The following is a 27,989-nucleotide window of genomic DNA, read 5'->3' on the forward strand; positions in this document are numbered from 1 at the left end:
GTCTCGTTGTTGTTTAGCCGGAAGTCGGGCTCGGCCGTGCAGACCGGAACGGCGACAATATGAAGTGAGTAGGAGCTCAAAGCTGCTGCGCTTGTTAGTTCCATAACCTGGGTCGCTAAAGCGAGTAAATCCCCGTGCTCGAAATGGGTCGGTAGTCCGCTGTGGTTATTTGTGTTGGCAAATGATTATTCGGAAGGGGCAGCCAAGCCTCCTGTTTCCAGCACCGGCTCTCGATTCTCAATTTATATGGTCCTGGTGATCAGGCGCAGTGGCCAAAAGTTATCTGACCTGGATTGCTTTTTGTCAGTGGAACTTTGTTTAACTGGAGTCTTCCCTCCCCTGTCTGTTGCAGCCTAGCTGCTAGGGTGAGGGGTCAGCGAATAGGCACCAAACAAGAGTATTTATGGCTCGGCCTGGTCTCCCTCGCGTGTGTGCACCTTCGTGCAGTAGATCCTATAGGAGCTCCTTGCCGTTTAGTAAGAGCTTGTTCTGTCAGCCCGTGTGATAGCTGATCACACACTGGGCAACTTCCAATCCTCAATTTGAAAATAGAGCCCAGAATGTCAAGAACTTCTGGGCAACTCAATAACAAGAGACCTGAAAGTCACTTTGCCATTAGAGTCTGCAGACTCAGAAGCTGATATAGTGATATTGCTTCTCACAGTTAGACAGAACAGGTCTAAACTAGTTAGCTTATAAAATAAGGCTGTAAGTTGATCTTGTACTAGGGCAAACCAGAGAAGAAGGAGACCTCCATGGAGGTTCACTATCAAGAATGAGCTAGCCTGCTGTATGTCAGTGACTCCCCCCCCCCCCCCCCCCCCCGTGTGTGTAAGTGAATATGTCATGACTGAGTTCATTTTCATGTGGAATCCACACACCATTGTCATCAGTGTTTACATTTTAATGCTGGAAACTGCAGATGAAACTAAGATTTCTATTCTGACCTTGGGGAAAAACTCTGACCGGCATCCCAGAGAAATGTGAAGCACTAGATGATTCAGTGGCTAATTAAGCATGCAGAGATTGAAAGCTCTGCCACTCCTTAAGGGGGAGAAAACCTCCACAGGCATTTAACATAACAACAGGAAACTAGTGATAAGAGAAAAGTTAGTTGGGGGAAAAAGACAGAACCCAGCAATTACAAATTCTTCCATGTTCAAAATACATTTATTATCAGAGTATGTATAAATTATACAATCTTGAGATTCATTTGCTTACAGGCAGCCACAAAGCAGGAAAGCTGAAAGAACACATTAAAAAAAAGACCAATGAGCATAGAGAAAAATAAACACGAATCGTGCAAATAATAAAAGCAAGCAACACCATTCAGATGAAAGTGAGTCCACAGACACAAAGCCCAGAGCAGTCCCGCAGCCATCACCACAGCTCGTCACACAGTGGAACAAATCACCTCGCAGCAGTCTTACAGCCTCCACACCATGCGGAGTTGAAGAGATGTCATGAAGTTGTGAAGAAAACCATCCCGACTCCTCGCCTCCAATCCCGACACTCAACGTTTTCAATCTATTCAGCCCAGTGCTTAAATCACCCAAACACTAGGTCGTCTCTCACACTGGGTCTTAGACCCTGTCATATCGATACTCTAGGCCTGAACCCTGCGCCAAATTCCAGCCCATACCTGACTTTTCCAAATCGGCCATGTGCTTCGATCAATCAGGACCTCACTCAATCTAAGAAGAATAATGTGAGCTGCCTTAATAATTATCACCTGGTAGCACTCGCATCAACAGTGATAAAATACTTTGAGAGGTTGGTCATGATTAGACTGAATTCCTGCCTCAGCAAGGACCTTAGATCCACTGCAATTTGCCTATCACTACAATAGGTCAATGGCAGATGAAATCTCAATGGCTCTTCACATGGCGGTAGACCACCTGGACAACACAAACACCTATGTTAGGATGCTGTTTATCAACTATAGCTCAGCATTTAATTCCCACAATCCTGATTGAGAAGTTACAGAACCTGGGCCTCTGTACCTCCCTCTACAACTGGGCCATCGACTTCCTAACCGGAAGACCACAATCTTTGTGGATTGGTGATAACATCTCCTCCTCACTGACGATCAACACTGGTGCACCGCAGGGGTGTGTGCTTAGCCCACTGCTCTACTCTCCTATACCCATGATTGTATTGCGAGGCATAGCTCACATGCCATCTATGAATTTGCTGACAATACAACCATTGTTGGTAGAATCTCAGGTGGTGACGAGAGGGCATACAGGAGCAAGATATGCCAACTAGTGGAGTGGTGCCGCAGCAACAACCTGGCAGTCAACGTCAGTAAGACGAAAGAGCTGATTGTGGACTTCAGGAAGAGTAAGACGAAGGAACACATACCGATCCTCATAGAGGGATCAGAAGTGGAGAGAGTGAGCAGCTTCAAGTTCCTGGGTGTCATGATCTCTGAGGATCTAACCTGGTCCCAACATATCGAAGCAGTTATAAAGGAGGCGAGACAGTGACTATACTTCATTAGGAGTTTGAAGAGATTTGGCGTATCAACAAATATGCTCAAAAACTTCCATAGATGCACCGCGGAGAGCATTCTGACAGGCTGCATCATTGTCTGGTATGGGTGGGGGGAAGGGGCTACTGCACAGGATCAAAAGAAGCTGCAGAGGGTCATAAATTTAGTCAGCTCCATCATGGGTACTAGTCTACGAAGTACCCAGGACATCTTCAAGGAGCGGTGTCTCAGAAAGGCAACGTCCATTATTAAGGAAATCCAGCACCCAGGACATGCCCTTTTCTCACTATTACCATCAGGGAGGAGGTACAGAAGCCTGAAGGCACACACTCAGCAATTCAGGAACAGCTTCTTCCCCTCTGCCATCGAATTTCTAAATGGACATTGAACCCTTGAACACTACCTCACTTTTTTAATATATATTATTTCTGTTTTTTGCACGATTTTAAATCTATTCAATATACATATACTGTAATTGATTTACTTAATATTTTTTCCTCTATATTATGTATTACATTGAATTGCTGCTGCTAAGTTAACAAATTTCACAACATGTGCCGGTGATAATAAACTTGATTCGGATCTGATTGTGACTTTGGGCTGAGGCTGTGACTTTGTGTGTATGGAGTTTGTTAAAGGAGAGTGAATGGGTTGGGAGAGGATAACTCTTTGTGTGAATTTCATCTGGTAAGGTGCTTTGTCTTACATGATTCATGGAATGAGTCAGTGATGTCTTGGAGCTCAGCCTCTGAGCTTGTGCTTGCCAAACACGGTCTGCTTTCTGCACCTCAGTGACTAAAGTTGGATCTTGGTTTTGGAGTGGAGGCATTGTAGATTAAATTGATTGCCATTTGTCCCTTAAATAACTCCAATTCAATAGGAAGTGTGCTCTGGATTATAAAATTTTTGAGCATTCTTGATGGACAGAGGAAAACTGAAGCCATTTCAGAGCATGAAAGCCATGACCTACCAGACACAGTGATTTTCTGACTCCTGTGTTTACTTCTGCGATATGGATTACTTGCAGAAACCACGTCAGAACACCGGAGAGAGACCACTAACGTTATCTTGCAAAATCTTTCAACTCACGGACAGAGTAATTTGCTCTCCCATGTCAACATCCCCAGAATTTAGACTCTCGTTAAACTTGGTCAACTCCAATGGGCAGTTGTACGCCTGGTAATCAGAGTCCCAAAATAAGTAGTGTAACCTCAGTCATACAGGAGCAATTTAATCATGTTTCCTGAACCTCCTTACAAGAGTGTAATAACACCATTGTAACTGGCCTACAACTGTTCAAGGACTTCTTGCCCATGTGCGGCATTGTGTGTGATCTTACTTTAGCTTCATTAGCTATCTCAGAACCTACAAGACTGGGAGGAAGAAAGTCCTCCTTAACTGCATGGACCTGAGCAAGAAGATGAACTTTAGTAGTTGTTGGAGTGAAACTTGCAATACAGTCAAATCTCCAAGAAATGGAACTTAAGTATGAATGTAACAGTGGCTACTGCTCAGACAGATGTTGTGAAATCTCTCCATCCTATCCCCAAAACATCCTAAATCTCTTCACACATTTTCAGTAGGTTTTAATGGGTACATTTAATGTCAGAGAAATGTATACAATATGCATCCTGTTTTCTTTGCAAACATCCACAAAAACAGAGGAGTGCCCCAAAGAAAGGACAATTAAATGCTAGACCCCCAAACCCCCCCAGCTACCCCCCAACACACAAGCAGCAGCAAAGCAATGACTCCCCCACCAGCAAAAAAGCATCAGCACCCGCCCCCCCCCCCCCCCCCCCCCGAGCACTCAAGCGGGCTGCAAAGCATCAATTAAGACACAGGCTTGCAAAGACTACTCATTCACCTGGTATTGGAAAAAGAGTTGTCCATGTTTCACAGCGACAGGGGAGACATAGCAAAACAACTTGCTGATTTGTGGTGTTAAAAGTCTGTTGCGTCACTTTTTCTGAACTCTGTGCCTCTGGTTACATGGCTAACAGCAAGTCCGCCGCTTCTGATCTTCCTTGTTCTCCTGTGACGTGTCAGTCGACGGCGGCACCAGCCTTGAATCAGCCCACCTCCAGAGCCATGAGAATCTGGCACCCTGGCCTGCCAGACCGCGCCCTTGGCGTATTGAAAAGCAGCCGGTCGTGAGGCCCTGACAGAGCATCCCATTCCCGCAAAGAACCGAAGGCAGCATGTAACTCCAGGTCAGGGTCTTCTAAAGAACCCTTTAAGGGGAAAAAAGAGAGATATCAAAGATAGAAATAAAGCTGTTTCCGAAGATGTAAGCAAAAGAGTCACTGTTTAGCACCATCATCACTTGGCTCTGCCTCTTCCTGCCACATCTCAGCCTCTCTTTTTCAGCAATTTTCCAACCAACATTTAGAGGTTTTATACAGTGTGAAGAATAGAATACTAATCTAATGCTGAACCATAATCATTAGTCAGGATGATGAATTTTTGACAAAAGTTGCTCAGCACCTTGATGTAAAATGATATTGAAGGATTTGGACCTTGGAAGCATTAAAGCCACGAATAAACAACAAGTAATAAAACTGTTCATGCCTGAGGTTTGCAATCATGGAAATTCTGATTTTTTTCATTTTGATATGCAAATATAATGTATTTTCAGCCGTTTATACTTAGAACTATTTAAATATTGAGTGATTGATGGATGGCACCCAATATCAATCTTCCTCCTGCAGCTGTCTCTAGTCAGCTGCTCTAACTGTTGAACGTGGTTGCTCTGGGAATGCAGAGTTTAGAAGTGATAATAATGTTTAATAGTAGGGATGAAGTTAAGTGAAGAAGATTGTTGTATTGGAACTAGAAATACATGGTCTTAGTGACAGATTATTCTGAAATGCTTTGATTCAGTTGGCTGAGGAAGAAGTGTGTAAACTGAGTAGATTGCTGTTTAGTTTCAAAGGCACATTTGTGTTGGTCTTTAATCAACTGCTTTTTTTTTAAACCCACATAGTGCACTCACAAAAGTGAAGCTCATCAATGAGTTAAATGAAAGAGAGGCACAGCTGGGCGTTCAGGACAAAGTATCCTGGCACTCAGAGTACAGGGACAGTGCGTGGATCTTCCTGGGTAAGTGAAACTTCTTGCAGCCTCCTGGTTGACACTGGCATTGGCTCATTTACTATCAAAATAAAATTGAATTCAACTTTTTGTAGATGATTAAATCTCAATTGTATGAAATTTATTTCCAAATTCCAGAATTAATTGGGAAGTGATTTTCATAGATTAAAATGAACAAAGGTGGTGGCACGGGGCTGTTGTTAGTCACTGTTATTACTGACGGATTATTATTCTGGAGGTTCAATCTCCGTCATGCTAATTCATTGTCTTCTGAGAGGACGTCTGTTTGTGGCTGTAATTCACACACGTCAACTTGGATTTCTAACTGCCATCCTGATAGTTGCTGAGTGAACTCTGGATACTTACCGTACATCAAGATGTAAGTGGGCTTCAAGACTGATCCTATTAAGACTATTTGTGTGAATAATTGATATCTGTCTTGGGTTAATGCATCGTATTTTATGTGGCTCACATTAGTTGTTCACATTTAATCATCTCTCCACTTAAAAATGTCTGGCAACGGTCTAAATGATTTGAAGTAGTGGTTGAAACTACTTGTGCATAACTATAGTTCAGTGGTTTAAACTGGAACATTACTCTGTTTCCCTAACCTATTCATGTAATCGCACACTTTTCAAAGCACACTTCTAAGAGTGCAAAGAGCTAGCTTTCTGAGTTTAAGAATAATTATTCATTAACCCCATCAGTCATATATATTAAAATCTTTGTGGCTTTGAAGGAATATTTCTACATTCTCTGTTTAAATGTATTTCATAAATAAAATGGCTTAAGATGTTTTAGTTCAGAAATGGTTCTACCACTTCATTCACTTCTGGACACCTGACTCATTTCATAGAGAAAAGAATCTTTTGCACTAAGCACTTTCTTCTGTTTGGCTGCCTTTCATTTCTAGTTCATCAGACTTCCTCTCTTTTGTGTAGATCTAAGTTCAAAGTAAATTTAATATCAGAGTACATAAATGTCACCACATACAACCCCAAGATTATTTTTCCTGTGGACTTACTCAGCAAATGTACAGAATAGTAACTAAACAGAATCAATGAAAAATCAAGAAGAGCATAGGAGACAGCAAACTGTACAAATGCAAATGTAAGTAATACAAATAGCAAGAGCACAAAATAACAAGACAGTAAGTCCTTAAAGTAAGACCATCTCAATAGATGAATGTAGTTATCCTCTTTTGTTTAAGGGCCTGATGTTTGAGGGGTAGTAGCTGTTCTTGAACCTGGTGGTGTGAGTCTTGAGGCTCTTGTACTTTCTACTTGATGGCAGCAACAAGAGAAAAGCTGTCCTGGATGGTGAGGATCTCTGATTATAGATGCTGCTTTTCTATGACAACCTTTCATGTGGATGTGCTCAATGTTTGGAAGGATTTTACCCATGATGTACTGAGCCAAATTCACTACCTTTTGTAGGATTTTCCATTCAGAGCATTGGTGTTCCCATACCAAGCCATAATGTGGCCAGTCAGTACATTTTTCACTGCACATCTATAGAAGTTTGTCAAGGTTTTTGAAGTCATGCTGAACCTCTAAAGACTCCTGCAGAAGTAGAGGTGCTGTTGTGGTTTATTTGCAGTTACATTTTGTGACAGGCCCTCTGAGATAGTGACACGGTGGAATTTAAAGTTACTGACCCTCTCCACCTCTGATTCTCTGATGAGTACTAGCTCACAGACCTCTGGTTTCCTTCTCCTGAAGTCTGCAATCCGTTCCTTGGTCTTGCTCACATTGAGTGAAAATTTACCATCTCCCACATGTACGCTGATACATTATCACCTTTCATACAGCCCACAACAGTGGTGACATCAGCAAACTTGAATATGGTGTTGGAGCTGTACATAGCCACACAGTCATGGGTATAAAGCTATATAAGTTCTGTGATCAAAGTTTTAATTTGATAACTCATTATACTGGATTATATCCTGTTGTAACAAGTGCTAAATGTCTCAGTGAACTGAGCTGCATTCTTTGCTTAAAGGAATTTGCTCCTTTAGCTCTGATTAATATCCTGCAATTCATTAAAATGTTCTTCAATGTAACTGTCAAATTTTACTTCTCAGCCAGAACCTTTGCATTCTAATTCCTGGTATTGAAACTCATCGCCTCTTCTCTGTCTAACAGAATTGACAGTTTAGAGCTGATTGCAGAGGAATCTTTAAGATAATTTCACAGCTCATTCCAAAGTCTTATTTGCCATAATTAACAAAGTATGGAATCCACCAGAATCAATGTTTTCAGGAAGTTTTCTTAATTAATTTAGGTGGTTATCAATTAGTAAATGTTTTGTTTTTTGTGCAAAGAACCTCCTTTTTGTTATGCAATTTGTTCCCCCCCTAACATTTCATTATTAGTGTCAGATATTTAAGCATAGAACTAATAAAAAGTTAAAAATAGTGGAACTATGGAGAGAAACATAATTGGGGATCAGCCATAATTAGAGATAAATGGCTTTTGAAATGCAGGAAAAGGGACGGAAGGATCAAAAGGAGAAAAGTCTCTAGAAGGTAGAAAGGAGAGGAGACTAAATAACACAAAGATGTGATCGTGCAAAATGAAAAGAGATTGTAATAAAGCAAATAAACAAGTATGTTGGTCTGAGGAAGGCTGAGTCTGTTGACCATGGAGATTGTATCCTAGTTGTCTAGATACGCAAGCCTGGGCAGTACAATATGGAGAGCAAGGAACTGAAGAAGGTGTAAATAATCTATGCAATTAGCTGAAAATGTTGGAATATACTGAAAACAGCAAAGGTGGAAGTATTTGCTACTCTATTCAATCTAGAAGTATCTGTTGTGTCTTGTTGGATGATGTTCCTGAGCTTGCCCTAGTGCTGTAGAAGGCCAAGGGCGGGGAAATCAGAGTAGACTAAGGTTGTCCCCTAGACAGGCCAGCCCCTATTGACATCAATGGATCGGGGGTTGAGAGGGTGAACAGCTTTAAGTGCCTTGGCATAAACATCACCGAGGATCTTACATGGTCTATACCAGGGGTCGTCAACGTTTACCACTGAAAGAGCCAATATGGACCCATTTCCCACAGAAAAGAAAACACTGGGAGCCACAAAACCCGTTTGACATTTAAAATGAAATAACACTGCATACAATGGTTTTTTTTGCCTTTATGCTATGTATAAACAAACTATAATGTGTTGCATTTATGAAATTGATGAACTCCTGCAGAGAAAACGAAATTACATTTCTGCATGCAACAAAAACATTTTGAACTCCGAAAAAAAGACGGGTTGAAGGTTACTCCATAGTTAGCCTACCTTGGATCGAAGAATTAAAAGAAAGCGCGCACTGGCGGGTGTCAGGCATTGGCAGTGGTGATGTATATTAATAGCGATAAAAAACACGTTGTAGCGGTGTAGCGCTACACGCAGCGCTAAAATAAAGACACTGCAGTCAAAGGTAACTTTATTCAAACTAAACAGCCTTGCTTTAAAGCCTCCCTCAACCCGTCCCCGTGGGCACGGATGCTCCAAAAGACACATACTCACAAACCCCCGTAGGCTATCTCCCTTAGCCGGAACGGTGGCTAATTGTGAGCCGGTTCAGATGTGCCAGGAAATGGGGTCTCCACAACGTTTTATTTAGATTGTACAAGATACCATAATCTTCAAATTTCGAATTACATTTCAAAAACTAACAAACCATGGGGAGCCGCAGCACAGAGATGAAAGAGGCGCATGCGGCTCCGGAGCCACAGGTTGCCGACCCCTGGTCTATACATACGTATGGAATGGGAATGGTTATATCAAAATGCTGAGTGGTGAAACCAGGTCGGAGGAGTCATAGGATGATCCACTAAAAGTGAAGACTGCTGACTAGAAGTGAAGAACAAGGTCAGCTGTGGTCTGGTTCTGGGAGTGATTGAGAGAAGGCAGAAGAAAGGATGTGAGCATGAATGTGGAGAGTGGAAAGGAGACGATCAAAGGTCTTGTCAAATACGGTAGTGAGGGAAACGCAGTTGAGAAAAGACTTCCTGCTGCTGTCTATAAGGTGTTTGTATGTTCTCCATGCATAGGTTTCCTCACATATCCGAGGTTAGTAGGTCACATGGGTGTAATTAGGCAACGTAGGCTCATTGGACTGGAAGGGTCTGTTACTGTGCTGCATCTTGAAATATTTTCTTTTAAATCATAAGCATTAGCAGGGAAAGAGGCATCATCAGGACAGGTGGAAAAGAGACAGAGAAACGGGAAGAATGCAATGATGTATTTCCAGTTAGGTGAAAGGCAATTTAACCCATGTATCTGTGAGAATCAGAGAATGCTTTATCATGGATAATCATTGCTGAACTGTCACTCGAAATGGAGTGGTGATCAATGGCAAAAACCCAGCAACATTTGCAGTGTGACTTGGGGAACGTACTCAAGGTGGGGGGGGGGGGGAGAGCTGAATGGAAAGTTCTTCAAGCTGCATACATTTAATGTCACCTTGATTCCTGATACTATACTAAGTGTAAAGTTGCCCCGAGCCCTATTCCTCATCACTCTATAGCCACTGAACTCGGTGGGCTCTTGAGCAAAGTCTATCGTCAAGCACCCTGTCAACTACAGTGGAGCTTCACCTCCACCAAGAACTTTAGCCACTGTTGCAATCATATATTCAAATAGAAAAACTCCAAAACCTCTCCATTGGATATTAGAAAATACACATAAGACAGTTGTAATTTGTTTATTACCTGTGTTCAAAGGTAGATGGAGAGATTTCTAAAAGGTCATATTAACCCCCTCTCCAGAAATGTCTGCTGTTTAAGTACGCTTGAGTATTGTGCTCCATTTTGGTTGCCCTGACATAGCTTACTAAACTGAAAGGTGTGCAGAAAAAGATTTACAAGATTCTGTTGGGTGTGCTAAAACATGTTATGCATAAGCAGAATCGACAGATTTTTATTCCCAGCGCGATCAGTTCTGAGGTGATTGGCAATAACTTCAGTTAACAAGTTCTAGCTTGTCAGCTAATTATCTGGGAAGCCGGCAAGCTTCTTGTTCATGACTTGTTACTACTTGTTTACCACTGCAAATCAAAACTCGAGAATTAAGAAAACCTAACAGTAAAATTAAATTGATCAAATAAATATTTAGAATAGTATCAGCCTCTCATTTACCCCATTTCCTCGGCACTCTGAAGGTACTGTGGAAAAAAATGCTATATAGATATTTGTTACCAGGTCAGTTTCTCAAGAGAAATTGTTTCATTCTTTGCTGAAAATAATTATTTCATAATAGGTTGCTAATTGTTTCCACTCTCACATGGATTTCTATTATAAATTATGCAGACTGTCAGATTTTATAGCTGCTGAAACTAGTGTAGTTCTAATTGTGCAAATTTATTGTTTTTGTAAAGTTTGACATCAGACGTGAGAGTTTGGTTTTATCTGTAAGTATTGTCTTTCTCTCTTGTTCCTAGGTGGCTTGCCTTATGAATTAACAGAAGGGGATATTATCTGTGTGTTTTCACAGTGAGTAGTTTTATTCATATTGTTCATTATTCCCTTGCTGAGGCCATGTCACACTGGCATGACATTAACACTGATGTTCTTATTTGTGTACTTCAACTAAGTGGCTAGCAAACAAATCTAAGTCTTGATTATAACATCAAGATATTCAACCACAGAGGCAGCACATCTAAACTCATTTTGATCATCACTTGAAATTTATCCTTGAGCATTTAACAGCAGTTTTTCTCTCACTCTCTGTGGCAATTATAGCCTTAACTTAGACCTCCTAAAGATTAAGTAAGGATTTTTGTTTATGCGGAGCAGCTGTTCAGTGGGCAAGCAGGATGTTGTTGTGCAGGCAACCTCACTTCCTATGTCACAACAGGCATAGTACAACAAAGGTGGCTCTTGTACATAATCGACCTTCTGAAAAGTGCAGTATAGTTTTAAATCTATCTTGTCCCAACAATCAACAGTGTAGTTCCTCGCACCTGGACAAGGATCTGCAAGCTCAATCATGAAATACATTCTAAAAAGAGACTGGTAAGTTTTTGGAATCAAAATGTGCAGGAACTGAAGTGAAAGTCAGTCATGGTCTTATTGAATGGTGGAGCAGACACAAAGGGCTTTTAATGGCTCACTCTTGATGCTATTTCTAAGGTTCTTACAGGCACCGACCGACAATGTGTGTTTGATTAATCTTCTCAGTATTCATGAAAATGATGTAGCTTACTCCCTGTAGGTGGCACAATTGCACACCAGCACCTTCTTGACAGTTTGATAGTAATGTTTCTTTCTTACTCTAGTACTGCCAAAATATCAGCTAATGTGATGTTGGGCTGCAAGCTCTTTTACCTGTGCCCCACTGTTAGCCCAGCCATACCCCTTAAGTGCCAGTTTGGCATCTTAGATAATTATTCTTTCATTGTGTAATGAATGAAACGTGATGAAACATTTCAAATATCTCCTTGAAGAGAGCAGCGATAAGTAACCACAGTCTCAGAAAAGTTTAAAGGCAGAGGAAAAGGAGGAAGGCAGAGAGATTTAGGGAGAGAATCACTTGAATTGACTGAACGTTCTGAAATGAAAAGAAAAGCAGCGAGGGGGCTGCGTTGTGCAAGTCTGGAAGAGGGGTTGATATGAATAGCCAGACAAGGCTTAATTGTGTTGAGGCTGTGGACTGGTGTTTAAAAAAAGGGAAGATGGAGGAACATGATTTATCATAAACGGTACATATAATGCAGTTTTTGTATTATGTAATAATGTACTCTGTTTCTGATGTCAATTCCAGTAAGAATGTGCAGAATTGGTGACAGGAATCAACAGCAATTTTCTTAATTTACTTTTCTGATTTTGCCTCCTCACCACCCCTACCCGGGATCGACGGGATACTGCAGAGTGGAGGTGGGTGAGGAAGAAATCAGAGGTTAATCCCTTCCAATCAAGCTGAGTGAAGGACTACTGAGTGTGATGCAACATGTACAGATGAGATTGCTGTGGAGGAGTTGGGGGCTGCACAATTTCTGATGAAGCTGCAGTTAGAAGAGAGGATGATATCCAGTGAACCATTAATTTCCTTGTGACAGGTATGGGGAGGTTGTTAACATCAATCTTGTGCGAGACAAGAAGACCGGGAAGTCAAAAGGTTTCTGCTTTCTCTGTTATGAAGATCAGAGGAGCACCATTTTAGCTGTGGACAACTTCAATGGAATCAAGGTGAGTGTCGAATTGAATCACGTACTTCTCTTGAATGTCACTTCATATACCTCTGCCTCTTCCATAAAGGTAGGCTTGATCTGGGTCCAATGTGAAAAGCAACTAATCCTTTTGAACTCTGCACCAATCTGCATTCATAATTATGTTAGAAATAAGCTGCTATTTATTTTAAACTAGCAACAGGTTTATTTGTGAAACTTGTAAATGCTATTTTACCCTGCAGAGAAAAAAATTAGAAAGCTATCTACTATTAACATGATCCATTTAAACCTTTTAGCTATTTTCCTTGAGGGATGTGCATTAACAACAGTCCAAGTGATACTGTACTTGCTTCCTCGGCCCTAGAGGACCAAGATGATAATGTTTTGGGAGTAGTTTTTATACATGAAGGCTGTTGGTACATGGTACAAATTCAATAATTAAATTTCCAGCTTATTCAAACTGTATCATTCAGTGTGTCAGCATTGTTCTGATTTACTCAATGTAAAACTTTTCATGGAATATACAGTATAGTGCACAGTATATGGAAGTACCACATTTGCTCATTCCTGCTCTTCTCCAAGTAACTTCTCAGACTGACTTTATTTAGATTCATTTGTCCTAATACATTTACTCTTTAGAATTTTTATTTCCTGTCATCCTACAAATATTTGTTTCTTTTTGGCTGAATCTTATTGTCCAGTCCTAGCATAGATGACTATTGTATGTGGTGCAAACTATGGCATGTTGATTTTATGGATAGTCAGAGGCTTTTCCCCAGGGTTGAAATGGCTAGCATGAGAGAGCTTAGATTTAAGGTGCTTGGAAGTAGGTACAGAGGAGATGTCGGGGTAAGTTTTTTACACAGGGAGTGGTGAGTGCATGGAATGGGCTGCTGGCAGGGGCAGTGGAGGCGGAAACGATAGGGTCTTTTAAGAGATTTCCTGGATAGGCACAAGGGGCTTAGAAAAATAGAGGGCTATAGGTAAGCCTAGGTAGGAAGGACATGTTTGGCATAGCTTTGTGGACGAAGGGCCTGTATTGTGTCTATGTTTCTATGGGCAGGAAAGACTTGAAGCTAAACCTGGAGCCGATATTTTTAGACATGCACTTCCTGTGGTGATTCTCTTCAAACAGGCTGGAACTAATGACCAAAGCCTATTATAAGGGGCAAGGATAGAATGAATGCACGCAGTCTTTTTTCCCCCGGGAAATACAGAGTCTTGTAAAAGTATTCAGCTCCCAACCCTTTGTTCACATAAATGAGTATTACAAGCAGGGATATTGATCAATTTAACTGAGAATTAAAATGGGATAATCTCATACCCTTCCCCAGATTTGTGCTTCTCTATTATCAGTTCCAGACTTGTTCTGAATGTTCTTTTTTCATTTTAGTTTGTTCTGTTGAAAATTTACTGTAATGTTGGACCTTACATAAAGTATTATGAGTTCATTGAAAATTTCTTCTAATTTTCTGCAGTAATGCCCACAAATTGAGTGAGTTGGCCAGGTAATATACAGTATTGCACATGAGAGAAGTTAGCGTAGTAATTACAAAGGAGATGAATACTTTTTCAAACTCAATTTTGGTTTTTAATTTTTGGTAACTAGTATATTTTTTCTTTTGACTTGACACGGTGAACAATATATTGTAGATTAGCTTAAAAATTCCTGCTTCAATATATTTTAAATTTAGAAAAAGGTGAAAATAGTTGTAGGGGCTGAATACTTTTTCAAGGCACTTTAGAACCAAAAACTAGAGGGTATAGGTTTAAGGTGAGAGGAGATAGATTCAAAAGGAATCGGAAAGGAAACTTCTTCTTGCAGACAGGCCAAGGTCCAACAAAGCCAGGTCCAAAGAGTTATGGAAAAGGCAGAGTAAACATGATTTGAACTGTCAGCTGAATGTAGACTACTAGCTCACATTCTTGTAACCTACATGTATTCACCTTTTAGATTAAGGGAAGGACAATCCGTGTTGACCATGTAGCCAACTATCGCCTTCCAAAAGATGGAGATGATATCGATGACGTGACAAGAACACTGAGAGAGGAAGGCTGTGGACCAAAAGCACCTCCTCCAGCATCAGCATCCTCTGAGTCCCCTGACGAGACTGCTAGTGAGGTGCCAACTAAAAAACGGAAAAAAGGTGTGGAAAGGGAATTAATGGGTGAACCTTTTCCAGGGGTGTCATTACAGGGTGGCCATTGACCATAACTTCCCGTTAATGTCAGAGAATGGAGGAATTAAAGGATATCGTTATTGATACTAAAAGAAAAGTAGTACAGAAGAAATTAATGGGAATCCCTGGGGTTTGATCTGCATCCCAGAGTACTAGGAAGAACTAGCCTTGGAGGTATTGGAGATAGAAATTATGGAAGTATTTTCAAAGATTCATGGTGTTGTATAGCATGTGAGCTGACCTCTCAGTAAGCCTAGTGTCTGCCAACCTTTAAGCACCCATCCACAGTCATTTAATGACGAACTGAGGATGAAAATTCTCTCTCAGCACTGACTGCATCAAGTTACACCAATAAGTTTACAGATTTTGCAGCTGCAGCGGTAATAGAATTATCAAACTGGTAATTTCCTCAGACTGGCGTTAAATACAGTGCTTTACTTGGCTACATATCCCCATGAATAGTGGTTACTGATGGTTCCTAGAAATATCCATGTTTTACAGCTACCATTGTCTCTGATCTTGAACACAGAACTACCTGAATATATTTGATTTCCAGAAAAGAAAAAGAAGAAGAAGAAAGAAAAAAAGGAGAGAAAACTGAAGTTGGAAAAGGAAGAACAAAGCTCCAAGCAATTTGGCAAGACCTCTCTCCGAAGTCAGTCGCCTACACCAGCAGTAAGAATTAAGAGAGAAAGAGAGGATGAGGGATATGAGAAGCATGCCAACACAAACCGAGACTGTCATGGGGAACGCAGTGTTGACCAAAGAGCAACAACAAATAAAAGAAAGCACTCAGATGGAGTAGATGAAATGAGAAATAGAGAGAAATGGGATGAGAGAAATCAGTCCAGGAACTTGGAGAGGGACGAGCGGCGAAGAAATGATCAAAATAGCCGAGGATCATGCAGTGAAAGGTCAAGTAGAGACTCAAGATGCAACTACAGTGATGGGAGAGAGACAAGACATGAAGAGGAAAGGCAGAGTTACCAACGAGAGAAAATGCAGAGAAAAGAGAGGTCTGAGAACAAGTATGATGATCGAGACAAGTACAGGAAGAATGATCACAGCAGGAGAGAGGAGAGGGATTCGGATTGTGAGAGTTCCAAGAGTAAAGAGAGGAGAAGTAAGCACACCAATGGCAGTCGTTATAAAGAAAGAGATGACCACAGGGATTGATGATAAAAGAAGCAAATGAGAAGCTTTCTATGGGTAAACTAAATTTTATTTTACCATTTGAAGTCAAATCAAATGTTCAGAGTTTCATTTTAATCCAAGTTAAAGTAAGCAGAATTTTAAAAAGTTCTGGTATTATCTGCTTGTTTGTACTCTGTATTTTTAGCAATCTTTCTATATGTTTAAAGAATTTATGCAAATATCAAGGAACATGAAAGATCTGTTAATACTGCAAGGCCCTTCCTGTAAATATGGTTTGAAGATATCTATTTGATAACTTGTGTAAACATAGCATTTAAATGTGTTTTTCCTATTTCTATCCCTTAAAATCCTCCTGATTAGTGACCTAAGAGACACTAAAGCAGGGTAATACCCAAATCTCATCCAGTTAAGACCAGTTAGCTCAACAAAGATTTAGAATTGGTGGTCGTCACTGCATTCAATCCAGGATGGGCATTTATCCACTCAATTCTGTAAATTTCTAATTACTAATATCTCTAATATCTCTTATCTGATATTTATAGTACCAGGTTAAATAGAAAATAGTTCCATTATTAAATCTAATGTGAGAATGCTGCTCTTGTCTTCAGAGGGTTTTAGGTGTTTAATGTACTTGTAAAATTACAATGACATGAATGGATGAGGAATATTAGGACCATCTATGGAAAAAGTTCCATCTTTTTTGACTCCATTTTGTATTGCTGCTGATATTTATGGATTTGAACCATCATAAACAATGAAATATTCACTTCATTAGAGAATTATTAAGTAAGAAAGTAAGTAGGAAAGACTTATGAACTCTCTGCTCTAGAATAAACACCAAGGACGTAGCTGTGCATATAATTTATTGCACAGGAAACCAATGATGTGACATTTCAAGATACAGTTTATTTCCTGATATTTCAGTGCTATTGTTCTATGCTCTGTTGTGATAGTTTTTCTCGGTGACTTACAACTGTGCATAAGAAATAGCAGAATTATACCATTCAGTCTGTTCTGCCATTTCATCATGGTGGATCCATTTTCCTTTGCAACCCCATTCTCTTTTCCTTCTCTGCATTACCTTCCACACTCTGACTAATCAAGAACCTAATAACCTACCCCTTAAATACACCCAACGACCTCCCCTCCACAGCCACCTGTGGCAATGAATTCCACAAATTCACCACCATTTGACTAAAATTCCTTCTCATCTTCATTCTAAGTGGATGTCCCTCTACCCTGTAGATGTGTCTTCTGGTCCTAGACTGCACCCCACCCCCCAGTAGGAAACATCTCTTCCATAACCACCCTACCTAGGCATTCCAACATTTGATAAGTTTAAATGAGAATCCACCCCGCCCCCCCACCAATTTTCCTAAATTCCAATGAGTACAGGCCCATAGCCATCAATGTTCCTTATACAGTAACCCTTTCATTCCCAGAATCATTCTTCTGAACCTCCACTGAACCCTCCCCAATGTCAACACATCTTTTCTTAGATAAGGGGCCCAAAACTGCTCACAGTACTCCAAGAGAAGCCTCCCCAATGCCTTAAAAAAGCCTCAGCATTACATCCATGCTTTTATATTCTAGTGCCCTTGAAATGAATGCTAACATTCCATTCGCCTTCCTAACCACTGACACAGCCTTCAAATTAACCTTCAGGGAATTGTGCATGAGGATACCCAAGTCCCTGTGCACCTCAGATCTTTGAATTTTCTGTCAGTTTAGAAAATAATCGTTGCTTTTGTTCTGTCTACCAAAGTGCATACACTTAAATACCATACACTTCCAAACACTGTATTCTATCTGCCACTTCCTTGCCCAATCTTCCAGTTGGTTGAAATCCTTCTGCAGTCACCTTGATTCCTCAACACTACCTATCTTTGTATTGTCCACAAAGCCATCAATTTTGTCATCCAAATCATTGACGTATAATGTAAAAGCAGTCCCAACACTGACCCCTGTGGAACATCGCTAGTCAGTGGCAGCCAACCAGAAAAGGCTCCCGTTATTCCCACTCTTTGTCTCCTGCCAATCAGCCAATGCTCTGTCCACGTGCCATGGTAGCATAGTGGTTAGCACAGCAATTTACAGTACAGGTTTCAATTCCTGCCACTCCCTATGACCGTATGTGTTTCATCCGGGTGCTCTGGTTTCCTCCCACAGTCCAAAAACTTACTGGTTGGTAGGTTAATTGGTAATGGTAAATTGTCACGTGATTATGCTCAGATTAAATCAGCAGATTGCTGGGTGGCAGGGCTTGAAGGGCCTAGAGGGCCTATTCCACACTGTATCCCAATACATAAATAAGTATTATGGTCTCTTATCTTGTTAAGCAGCCTTGTGTGGCACCTTTTCAAAGGCCTTCTGAAAATCCAAGTCCACAACATCCACTGATTCTCTTTCATCTATCCTGCTTATTATTTCCTCAAAGAATTCAAACACCATGTCAAGCAAGATTTTCCTTCAAGGAAACCATGCTGACTTCAGCCTAATTTAGCGTGTACCTCCAAGTACCCTAATACCTCATCCTTAGCAGCTGACTTAACATCTTCCCAACCACTGAAGTCAGGCTAACTGGGCAATAATTTATTTTGCCTCTCTTCCTTCTTAAAGAGTGGAGTGGCATTTGCTAGTCCTCCAGAACCATACCAGAATCTAGTGATCATTCCTAATGTTCCACAATCTCTTCACATACCTCTTTCAGACCTCTGTGGTGTAGTCCATCTGGTCCAGATGACTTCCCTACCTACAGACCTTTCAGCTTCCCAAGCAACTTCTCTCTCATTATAGTGATTGCACTCACTTCTGCCCCTGACACCCTTGAACCTCCAGAATACAGCTAATGTTCTCCACAGTGAAGACAGATACAGAATGCTCATTTAGTTCATCCGCCACTTCCTTATTTCCCATTACTACTGCTCAAGCATCATTCTCCAGCGGTCTGATTACTACTTTCACCCCTCTTTTCTGTTTATATATCTGAAAAACATTCTGGTATCATTTTTGCTATTATTGGCTAGGTCACCTTTGTATTTCATCTTGTCCCTCATGGCTTTTTAGTTACCTTCTGTTGGTTTTTAAAAGCTTCCCAATCCTCTAACTTCCCACTAATTTTTGCTCTATTATATGCCCTTTTGCTCTTACATTATTGTTTACTTCCCTTGTCAGCCATAGTTGTGCTATCCTGCCTTTAGAATACTTCTTCTTGGGATGTATACATCCTGCAGATTTCGCCTAGAAACTCCAGCCATTGCTGTTCTGTCATCATCCCTGCTAGTGTCCCATTCTAATGAACTTTGGCCAGCTCCTCTTTTATGCCTCTATAATTCCCTTTACTCCACTATCCACTGTACTACTTTAGCTTCTCCCTCTCAAATTGCAGGCTGAAGGTTATCATATTATGATTACTGCCTCCTAAGGGTTCCTTTTCGTTAAACTCCCTCATCAAATCCAATTCATTATAGAACACCCAATCCAAAATAGCCTTTTCCCTAGTGGTCTCAACCACTAGCTGCTCTAAAAAGCCACCTCAGGTATTCTACAAGTTCTGTCTCTTGGGATCCAGCACCAACCTGATTTTCCGAGTCAACCTCCCTAAATTCTCTCTTTAGGTATTCTTTCTATGTATGCCATTGCTGCCAATATGTATCAAGACTACTCACCCTCCCCCCTTTGAAATGCAGTGGCCCTGATCCAAGATGTCCTTGACCCTAGCTCTGTGCAACTGTCTCTTTCATGTCCACGGAATCTTGTGCCTACTCCTCTAACTATGGAATCCCCTATCACTAATCCTCATCTTCCCCACCCCCCCCCCCCCATCACAATGTCAGACTCTGTGGCAGAGACCCAGTAACTGAGGCTGACTCCAGAAGGTCACTCCCCATAACAGTATCCATATTTATTTATGGAGGGGAATGGCTACTACAGTACTCTGCACTGTCTGCACATTTCCTTTCCCTCTCCTGACGGTCACCCAGTTACTTGCCACCTGCAACCTAGGGATTGACGACCTCCCTGTATTTCCTATCTATCAGCTTCTCAGTTTTCCCTATGAGCTGAGGGTCATTGAGCTGTAGCTCCAGCTCCTTAACACGCTCTCAAGGAGCTGCAACTCGGTGAACCTGGTGGAAATGTGGTTATCGGGAGGTTGAAGGTCACCCAGAAAGAACACATCTTGCAGGTAGAACATGACACAGCCCCTACAGCCATTTTCACTGCACTAACTATGCACCAATAGGTGAAGAATAAAGGAGAGTAACTTACCTAGCTGAAGCTTTTTGGCTGGCCACATTTGCAAAAAGAAAGTTGACTTGATCAAAGAGTTGTGGGGTTTTATTTAACTGCTGCCCTCCTGGGACACTCAGTGTTTAATGAATATATTCTAAAGTGTATTTAAATAAATGGGGCTGTTGCCAGCTTAGAGATGCCACCATGTAGGCTCCATCACTAAATTGGTTGCCCAGTTACTCAGCTTTTTTTATATTTTATAAAGTCCCTAATACTCAAATTGGATTTTTGACATGAATTCCCATCCATTGGCTGTAAAAGGATCTTCTGATACATATTTTTCTCTTGTTTATTTGGATTATTATATTTCACTCATAGAAAGTCTCCCTTCCTGCACAAGGGCTACCTAGTGATCTGGAAGCAATTAAAATTGACCACACTCCCATTGTCACTTTGCATCTGAGATGGTAATTTTCTTAAATTTCTATAGCTGCTATTTATATGAGCATTTGTTCAGTGATCAACTTTCAGGTAATCAAACACAGAATGTAATGTGTCTCCATTTTTCTGCTATTTAATTGCATTTTGGCGCAATTTAGGAGTGGTTGCCCCTTACTGCTTTTTCATTCTATGTTAGGAAGCAGCCCCTGATTCTGGGCTCAGCTGTACATCATAAAAACCAGGATAGACACCTCCATACTTACTGAACTGGCAATATTGGTGGTAAGAGTCATATTGACAAGTCAGTAATGCTGTCGGCTAGCCAAATGTTATTTACATTTTGACAGAACCCTACACATCTGCCTTTGGTGTCAAAACTCTTTTCCATTAAAACCTGTAGCAATTTAGCAACCCCCTAAATTATTGTTTCTTTTAGAGCTGCGATACAGTATAGCATCTCCTGTACTTCATTGCAGAAGCAAAGTCTGCAATGTCTTCAAATATATTTGAAAGGATTTATTTTATCCAAATAATTGGCGTTTTTCAGGGAGGTTCTGTGTAAGTACATTTGTAAAGTAACTGTCAGAGTTAAAGCACCGATGCTTAATGGCTGAAATCATCTCTCAGTACTCTTCAGAAATATTTCCAGTCTCCCATGTTTCTGCCTATAAACAGTGCTGAAATAATAATGTGTTGCTTATTGTTTTATTATTTTGTAGAATAATATAATCAGGAAAAAAATCCCTTCAGCCTAATCCTATTTGTTTCCTCTTGCATCTCTGTCAGTTCCCCACTCCTGCCTAGTTGCTCTGCTTCATGTAGATTTTTAGGTAAAGTAAATCATTTTGATAGAAACTTGGGTTGGAAGCATTTTAAAAGGGTTCAATTTTTGAATGTCATTTACTGCCGAAGCAGAATTTCTAAGCCAGAGTCCTACAACTAAGTTTGTTATAACACTTGGTGTTGTAAATGGTGTTAGTTAAGAAGAGAATATTGATATATGAATAAGTTAATACAAATGTAAAGTAAATGGGAATGCTAGAGTTCTGAAATAAAATAGAAAATACTGATTAATTCAGGCCAGTGACTGAACAATCCATTCATAGCTATTCCTAAGCCCTTTTGAACTGGGGTAATTAACTGCGTCAGACTAAGTGTTTGTCCACAAAATTCAGATTAGATAAGAAATTAACTCATTTATTTATTGCATCTTTATGCCTTCTTTCAGGTGTGAAGTCTGGTGGTGTTTAGGAACAATTTTGCAAAGCCCAGTTTTGCTTATGTTACAGAACTGTTTCATTGCACATTAAAGAAGTTTTAACTAATGTATGATGAACATCATGTAACATCAACAGTACAATTTTTGTGAATATTAATAAAAGTGGATTATAATAGTTATTCTCTTTTAACAAAGATCCTTTGATATGTCTTCAATTACTGTGAATACTATGATTAAATTTGTATAGAAAATAAATGATGTGTGTATTTTTTATCACAATTGCAGGTTGAAACTGAAATAGTTGCTTTTCAACATGTACTGCTAATGATAAAGAGACCTATTTAGGCTGAATAATGTAAATTGGAGCTAATGAAAAGCCAAGTTATTTGAATATATGTCAAGCAGTTTTTCTGTCAATATGTGCCCAATTACTCAACATTTGTCATATTTTTTAAAAGTCCCTTACTACTCAAATTGGAATGCTGTTCATGAATTCTGATCCATTGGTTGTAAAAGGATCTTTTGGTACATATTTTTCTTTCACTTATTTGGACCATTATATGCCATCTGTAGAGCTGTCTCCCTTTCTTGCATAAGGGCTATCTTTTGTGACCTGGAAGGAATTAAAATCGTCCACCATACTATTGTCACTTTTCCAGTGAGATGGCAGTTTTCTTAAATTGCTGTAACTGATATTTATATTTGCGTTTAGTTAAGATCAGGGATCAAGAACTGAATTGGGGGTGTGGGGAGGAGGGCTTGAGATATTGCAAGTTGTTGTGGTGAGTGACCGTAAGATTTAAAAAGCGAGCAGGGCCAGTTGGGACATTCGGTGGCACTTGAGATTGTTGGGAAATTAGGAACTTGGCAAGGGCCGATAAGAAGAAGTTAGAATTAAGCAGAGTAACAAATTGAAGAGTGGCCATTGTGACGGTGGGCCAGGGTTAGAGTGAGGGAGCTTGAAGCTTTGGCAAGAAGAGGCAGAGGCTGAGGTGTGTCTCTGGCAAGTTTCTTTCTTTTTACACAAGAATATGAAGCAAGATAGTAGAATTCTCCTTTTGGAGGATGTGGGATGATGGTGACATCTCCAGTATCCCGAACATGAGAACATCTGCAGATGCTGGAAATGCAAAGCAACACACACAAAATGCTTGAGGAACTCAGCAGGCCAGGCAGCACCTATGGAAAAGAGTAACCAGGCAATGTCTCGGGCTGAGACCCTTCTTCAGGACCCTTCTTTTTCCAGTATTCTTGATGACTACACCTGTAAGAAGAGCAACCAGCTGCATAGACCATGTTAGGGGTCTGAAGCTGGATGAACTCCAGATCATTCGGGAGTGAGGGGTTGATTGACAGAAGTTACAGGGAAGTACTTGTACTTGAGATGCAGGACACGGGTAACTGGGTAAGGAAAAGGGGTTAAACGGGCAGTGAAGGGTACCACTGTGGGTGCCCCCCTCAGTAACAAGTAGATTATTTGAATAGTGTTGTGGTGGGTGGGGGGGGGGAACAACCTAGCAGAAGAAAGCCACAGTAGCCAGGTCTCTGGCATTGTGTCTGGCTCATGATGCAGAAGGGAAGGGGAGAAGAGAACAGTTGTGATAGGGGATTCGTTGGTTAGGGGAACAGACAGAAGATTCTGTGGACGACAACCAGATTCATGAATGACATGTTTCCTTCCAGTTGCATTACAGGGACATTTCTGATGGAGTCTGATAGCATTCTTCAGGGGAGGGTGAGCTGACAGAGGTCATAGTCCATGCCAGTACTAATGACAGGTAGAAAGGGTGACAAGGTCCCATAAAGAAAGTTCCAGAAGTTAGGTGCTAAGTTAAAGGACAGGACTTGCAGAGTCTGATCTCAGGATTGCTACCAGAGCCACATGCTAGTGAGGGCAGAAATAGGAAGGTAATATAATTTAACACATGGTACAGGAGGGAGGGCTTCAGATTTTTGAATCATTGGGCTTTATTCTAGGGCAAGTGGGACATGTACAGATGAGGTAGTTTGCACCTGAACTGGAGGGGGACTAATATCCATGTGGGAAGGTTTGCTAGTGTATGGGAGGGGGGGGAGGTGAGTAAACTAGAGTTGCAGAGTGCCAGGGTAGATAGAGGGGAAAATGTTGTTAAGCCTACATACAAAGACAGGAATCAAAAGGTTGAGCTGGTGGGAATAATGATCCTAGTTGTGTCCATTTCAATTACAGGTAGGGCATGTGAATCATGAAGCATGGGTCAGCACGTGGAACTATGACAATGTAGCCATTAATAAGACTTGGTTGCAGGAGGGGAAGGACTGGCCACTCAGTGTTCCACGATTCAATTGTTTTAGACATGATATGAAGTGGAGGGATGGCATTATTAGGGAAAATTTCATAGCAGTGCTCAAACTGAACAGACTCAACTACCGAAGCTAAATGGTGAAACAGGAAAAAGACAGGGATTATATGGTAGACCAACGAGTAGTCAGTGGGATTTAGAGGAGCAGGTTTGTCGAGAGAGAGAGCAAACAGTAACAAGAAAAATAAAGTCATAGTAGGTGATACACAAAATGCTGGTGGAACGCAGCAGGCCAGGCAGCATTTTTCCACACATTGACTGAGACTCTCATGCTGTAAAAGGACTGGATAAGATAGAGTTTGTTAAATGTATTCAAGGAAATTTCCTTAATCAATATATTCTCAGTGACAACTTTATTAGCTTCATTTGCTCATTAAAGCAAATATTATCCAATCTTGTGGCAGCAACTCGGTGCATAAAAGCATGCACTGTCAAGCAGTTTATTTGTTCCCCAAACATCAGAATGAGGAAATATGTGATCTAAGTGACTTTGACCACAGAATCATTATCGATGGGGTGGTTTGAGTATCTCAGAAACTGCTGTTCCTGGGATCTTCACACACAACAGTCTCTAGGGTTTACACAAAATGGTACAAAAAACATCCAATGAGTGGTGGCAGTTCTGTGAGCAAAAACGCATTGTTAATGATAGAGGTCAGAGGAAAATGAGCAAGCTGACAGGAAAGCAAAGTAACTCAGATTACCACGTATTACAACAGTGGTGTGCAGAAGAGAATCTCTGAACATACAACACCAAGCCTTGATGTGGATGGGCTATGGTAGCAGAAAACCACAAACATGCATTCAGTGGCCAAGTTATTAGCTACAGGAGGTTCCTAATAAAGTGACCATTGAGTGCAAAGATGTCCCATCTAGAGAGAGTACAGGACTGGAATTTCCTATTAGGGTATAAGACAGGATAGGTGACAGAAGTGTGTGTAGGGGAACACTTTGAATCTAGAGATCATAATTCCATTAATAAGATAATTGTGGAGAAGAAGAGAGGTTCTCAGGTTGGGTTTCTGAATTGGAGAAAGGCCAGTTTTACTGGCATTAGAAAGGATCTGGCAGGTGTGGATCAGGTTGTTCACTGGTACAGTAAGCTTAGTAAGTGGGAGGCCTTCAAAAGTGAAATATTAAGAGTGCAGTTTGTATGTGTCTGTTAGAATAAAAGGCAAGGCTAACAGGGTAAGGGAGCCTTGGTTTTTGAGGGATATTGAAGCCATGGCTCAGGAGAAGCAGGTAAAGACACCAGGAACAAATGAGATGCTTCAGTATAAGAAATACAGGAGAGAGTATAAGAGGGGAATCAGGAGGGCTAAAAGATAAGAGGTTGCTCTGTCAGACACAGTAATGGAGAATCCCATGGGCTTCTACAGATATTTTAAGAGCAAAAGGACAGCGAGGGATAAAATTGGTCCTCTAGCAGATCAGCATATGTGGTACTGAATGAAATGGGGGAGATCTTAAATTGACTTTTTGCATCTCAGTCAATACAACTGAGGTAAAATAGCAGTGAGGTCATGGACCATATATGGTTTTCAGAAGAGGATGTGCTATTTGAGGTAAATTAGTGTACACAGTCCCTGACAAGGTGTCCTCCTCAGTTCTTGTGGGAAGCTAGGGCAGAAATTGCAGCGTTTCTGGCAGTGGTATTTAAAATATCCATAACCACGGGTGCAGTAATGGAGGAATGTTGCTCAAGCTGGAAAATGGCACATGGAATTAACGCAGTTAAGTTAGGTGTTGCATTTTTGGAGGACAAACAATGAGCCAGGGCACTGATAAATGTGGTAGAACAGAGGGTTCGAGGAGTAAAGATGCACAATTGCTTCTATCCCAGATAGTGCTGCAAAGACAGCTTTTGGCACATGAACCTTCATAAATCAAACTATTCAGTACATGAATTGTGATGTTATGTTGAAGTTATTATACATGGTGGCAAGGCCAAATTTGTAGTAATATATACAGTTCTGTTCATATCTACAGAAAATCTTGTAAGACTTAAAGAGTACAGAGAAAATTTACAAGGATATTGCCGGGACATGAAGGCTATAGTTGAATAATTGAATAGTTAGGACTTTATTCCTGGAGCATGGGAGAATGAGTGGAGATTTGATAGAGGTTTACAAAATTATGAGAGGTATAGATAAAGGGCAATGTGAGCAGTCTTTTATCACTGAAGTTGAGTGAGGCTAAATCTAGAGGTCATAGGTAAAGAGTGAACAATGAAATATCTACAGGAATATCTAGGAGGATGGTGAGAGTGTGGAATGAGCTGCTAGCAGAAGTGATAAATGTGGGTTTAGTTGCAATACTTAAGCGTGGCTAAGTATATGGATGGGAAGGGTGTGGAGGTGTATGGTCCAGGTAAGTGTTGATGGGGTGAGGTGGAATAACAGTTGGCATGGACTAGATGGGCCAAAGGGCCTGTTCCTGTGCTGTTGTGTTCTATGATTCTATGACTAAATCCATCCCGTACATTGTAATTTGACACCACAGAATTACATCCTGGCCCCTCTGTCTTCCCCTGCCTCAAAGTTTACCTGATACTCTGAGGATTTGCTCAATATCACATGGTAAATAAATAGTTGGTGAGAGAGAGGACCTGAGACTAAAGATTAAAGAGATTTCCCAGTGCTTAGGTAGAAAAATGCAGCTCATTCTAAATTAGATACTGGATAAAAAGGTTACTCAGCAGGTTTAGCAGCATCTGTGTGAGGAAAGGAATTCAAAGTTTAAATTTATTATCAAAGTACATATATGTCATCATATACAACTCTGGGATTCATTTTCTTGTGGGCAATCACAAAAATACAAAAAAAGCAATAGAAACCATGAATGACCTCGCCCCTCAGGACGGGCAAACAACCAGTGTGCAAAATACAACAAACTGCACAAATACAAAAAGAAAAAAGAAATAATAATAAATAAAAAATCAATAAATATCAGGAATATGAGATGAAGGGTCCTTGAAAGTGAATCCATAGCTTGTGGAGCCAGTTTAATATTGCAGTGAGTAAAGTTGAGTGAAGTTGTCCTCTCTGATTCAAGACCCTAATGGTTAAAGGGGTAATAACTGTTCCTGAACCTGGTGGTGTGGGTCCTGAGGCTCTGTATCTTCTTCCTGACGGCAGCAGGGACAAGAGAGCATGTGAATGTTTCAAGATTCTAAAAGATGTGTGTGCAATATCTTGACATCAAAATTATTACAGGCAAAAAGACAGAACAAACTACTATGTGCAGTATAGTTAGTATTCATTCTGTTAACTTGTTATGGTAGTGACACTGCTTATCTCACACAGTTTGTTTCTGTGCTGCTGGAATCTTGAAGAACAACAGGATGGGTGCACGGGAAGGATCGTTAAAAAAGAAAGGCATAGATTTAATAAAGCTTGGGACATGCTTCGGAAAATGCCGAGTAAGGCTGTACAAGCAAATGGAATGGAAAAGCATTTTATGTAAAGCGTTTGTACCACGTAAGTTAATTAAATCATTAATTCACATTAAAGTTAAAATGAATCGACTTTTCCTTGAACTGAAATTGTTGATATGATGGCTAAAAATCATTAATTAATCATCTTTAAATTCATGAGTGCTTTGGATTTGTGCACACTATACAGATTTTTTAAAACCTCATGCTAAAATGGGTCATCGCTAAAAATTT

At 40.6% G+C, this 27,989-nt stretch overlaps 1 protein-coding gene across 4 annotated transcripts; it reads left to right on the forward strand.

The window, feature by feature from the left end:
- rbmx2 (RNA binding motif protein X-linked 2) lies at positions 1-27,765 on the forward strand. Of its 4 annotated transcripts, none has more exons than XM_059977194.1 (7): positions 1-64; positions 5,481-5,596; positions 11,025-11,076; positions 12,642-12,771; positions 14,707-14,899; positions 15,489-16,141; positions 27,628-27,765. In XM_059977194.1, exons 1-6 carry the CDS (start codon positions 60-62, stop codon positions 16,106-16,108), a joined length of 1,116 nt encoding a protein of 371 aa, XP_059833177.1. In that variant the 5' UTR covers positions 1-59; the 3' UTR covers positions 16,109-16,141; positions 27,628-27,765. The 4 variants fall into 4 exon arrangements, with proteins under 4 accessions (XP_059833177.1, XP_059833174.1, XP_059833175.1 ...); XM_059977191.1 differs by lacking the exon at positions 27,628-27,765 and adding an exon at positions 20,958-22,235; XM_059977192.1 differs by lacking the exon at positions 27,628-27,765 and adding an exon at positions 21,990-22,235.
- Positions 27,766-27,989: the final 224 nt, after the last annotated feature.

This window comes from Hypanus sabinus, chromosome 8 (assembly GCF_030144855.1).
Source record: "Hypanus sabinus isolate sHypSab1 chromosome 8, sHypSab1.hap1, whole genome shotgun sequence".
Taxonomy (NCBI): Eukaryota; Metazoa; Chordata; class Chondrichthyes; order Myliobatiformes; family Dasyatidae; genus Hypanus; species Hypanus sabinus.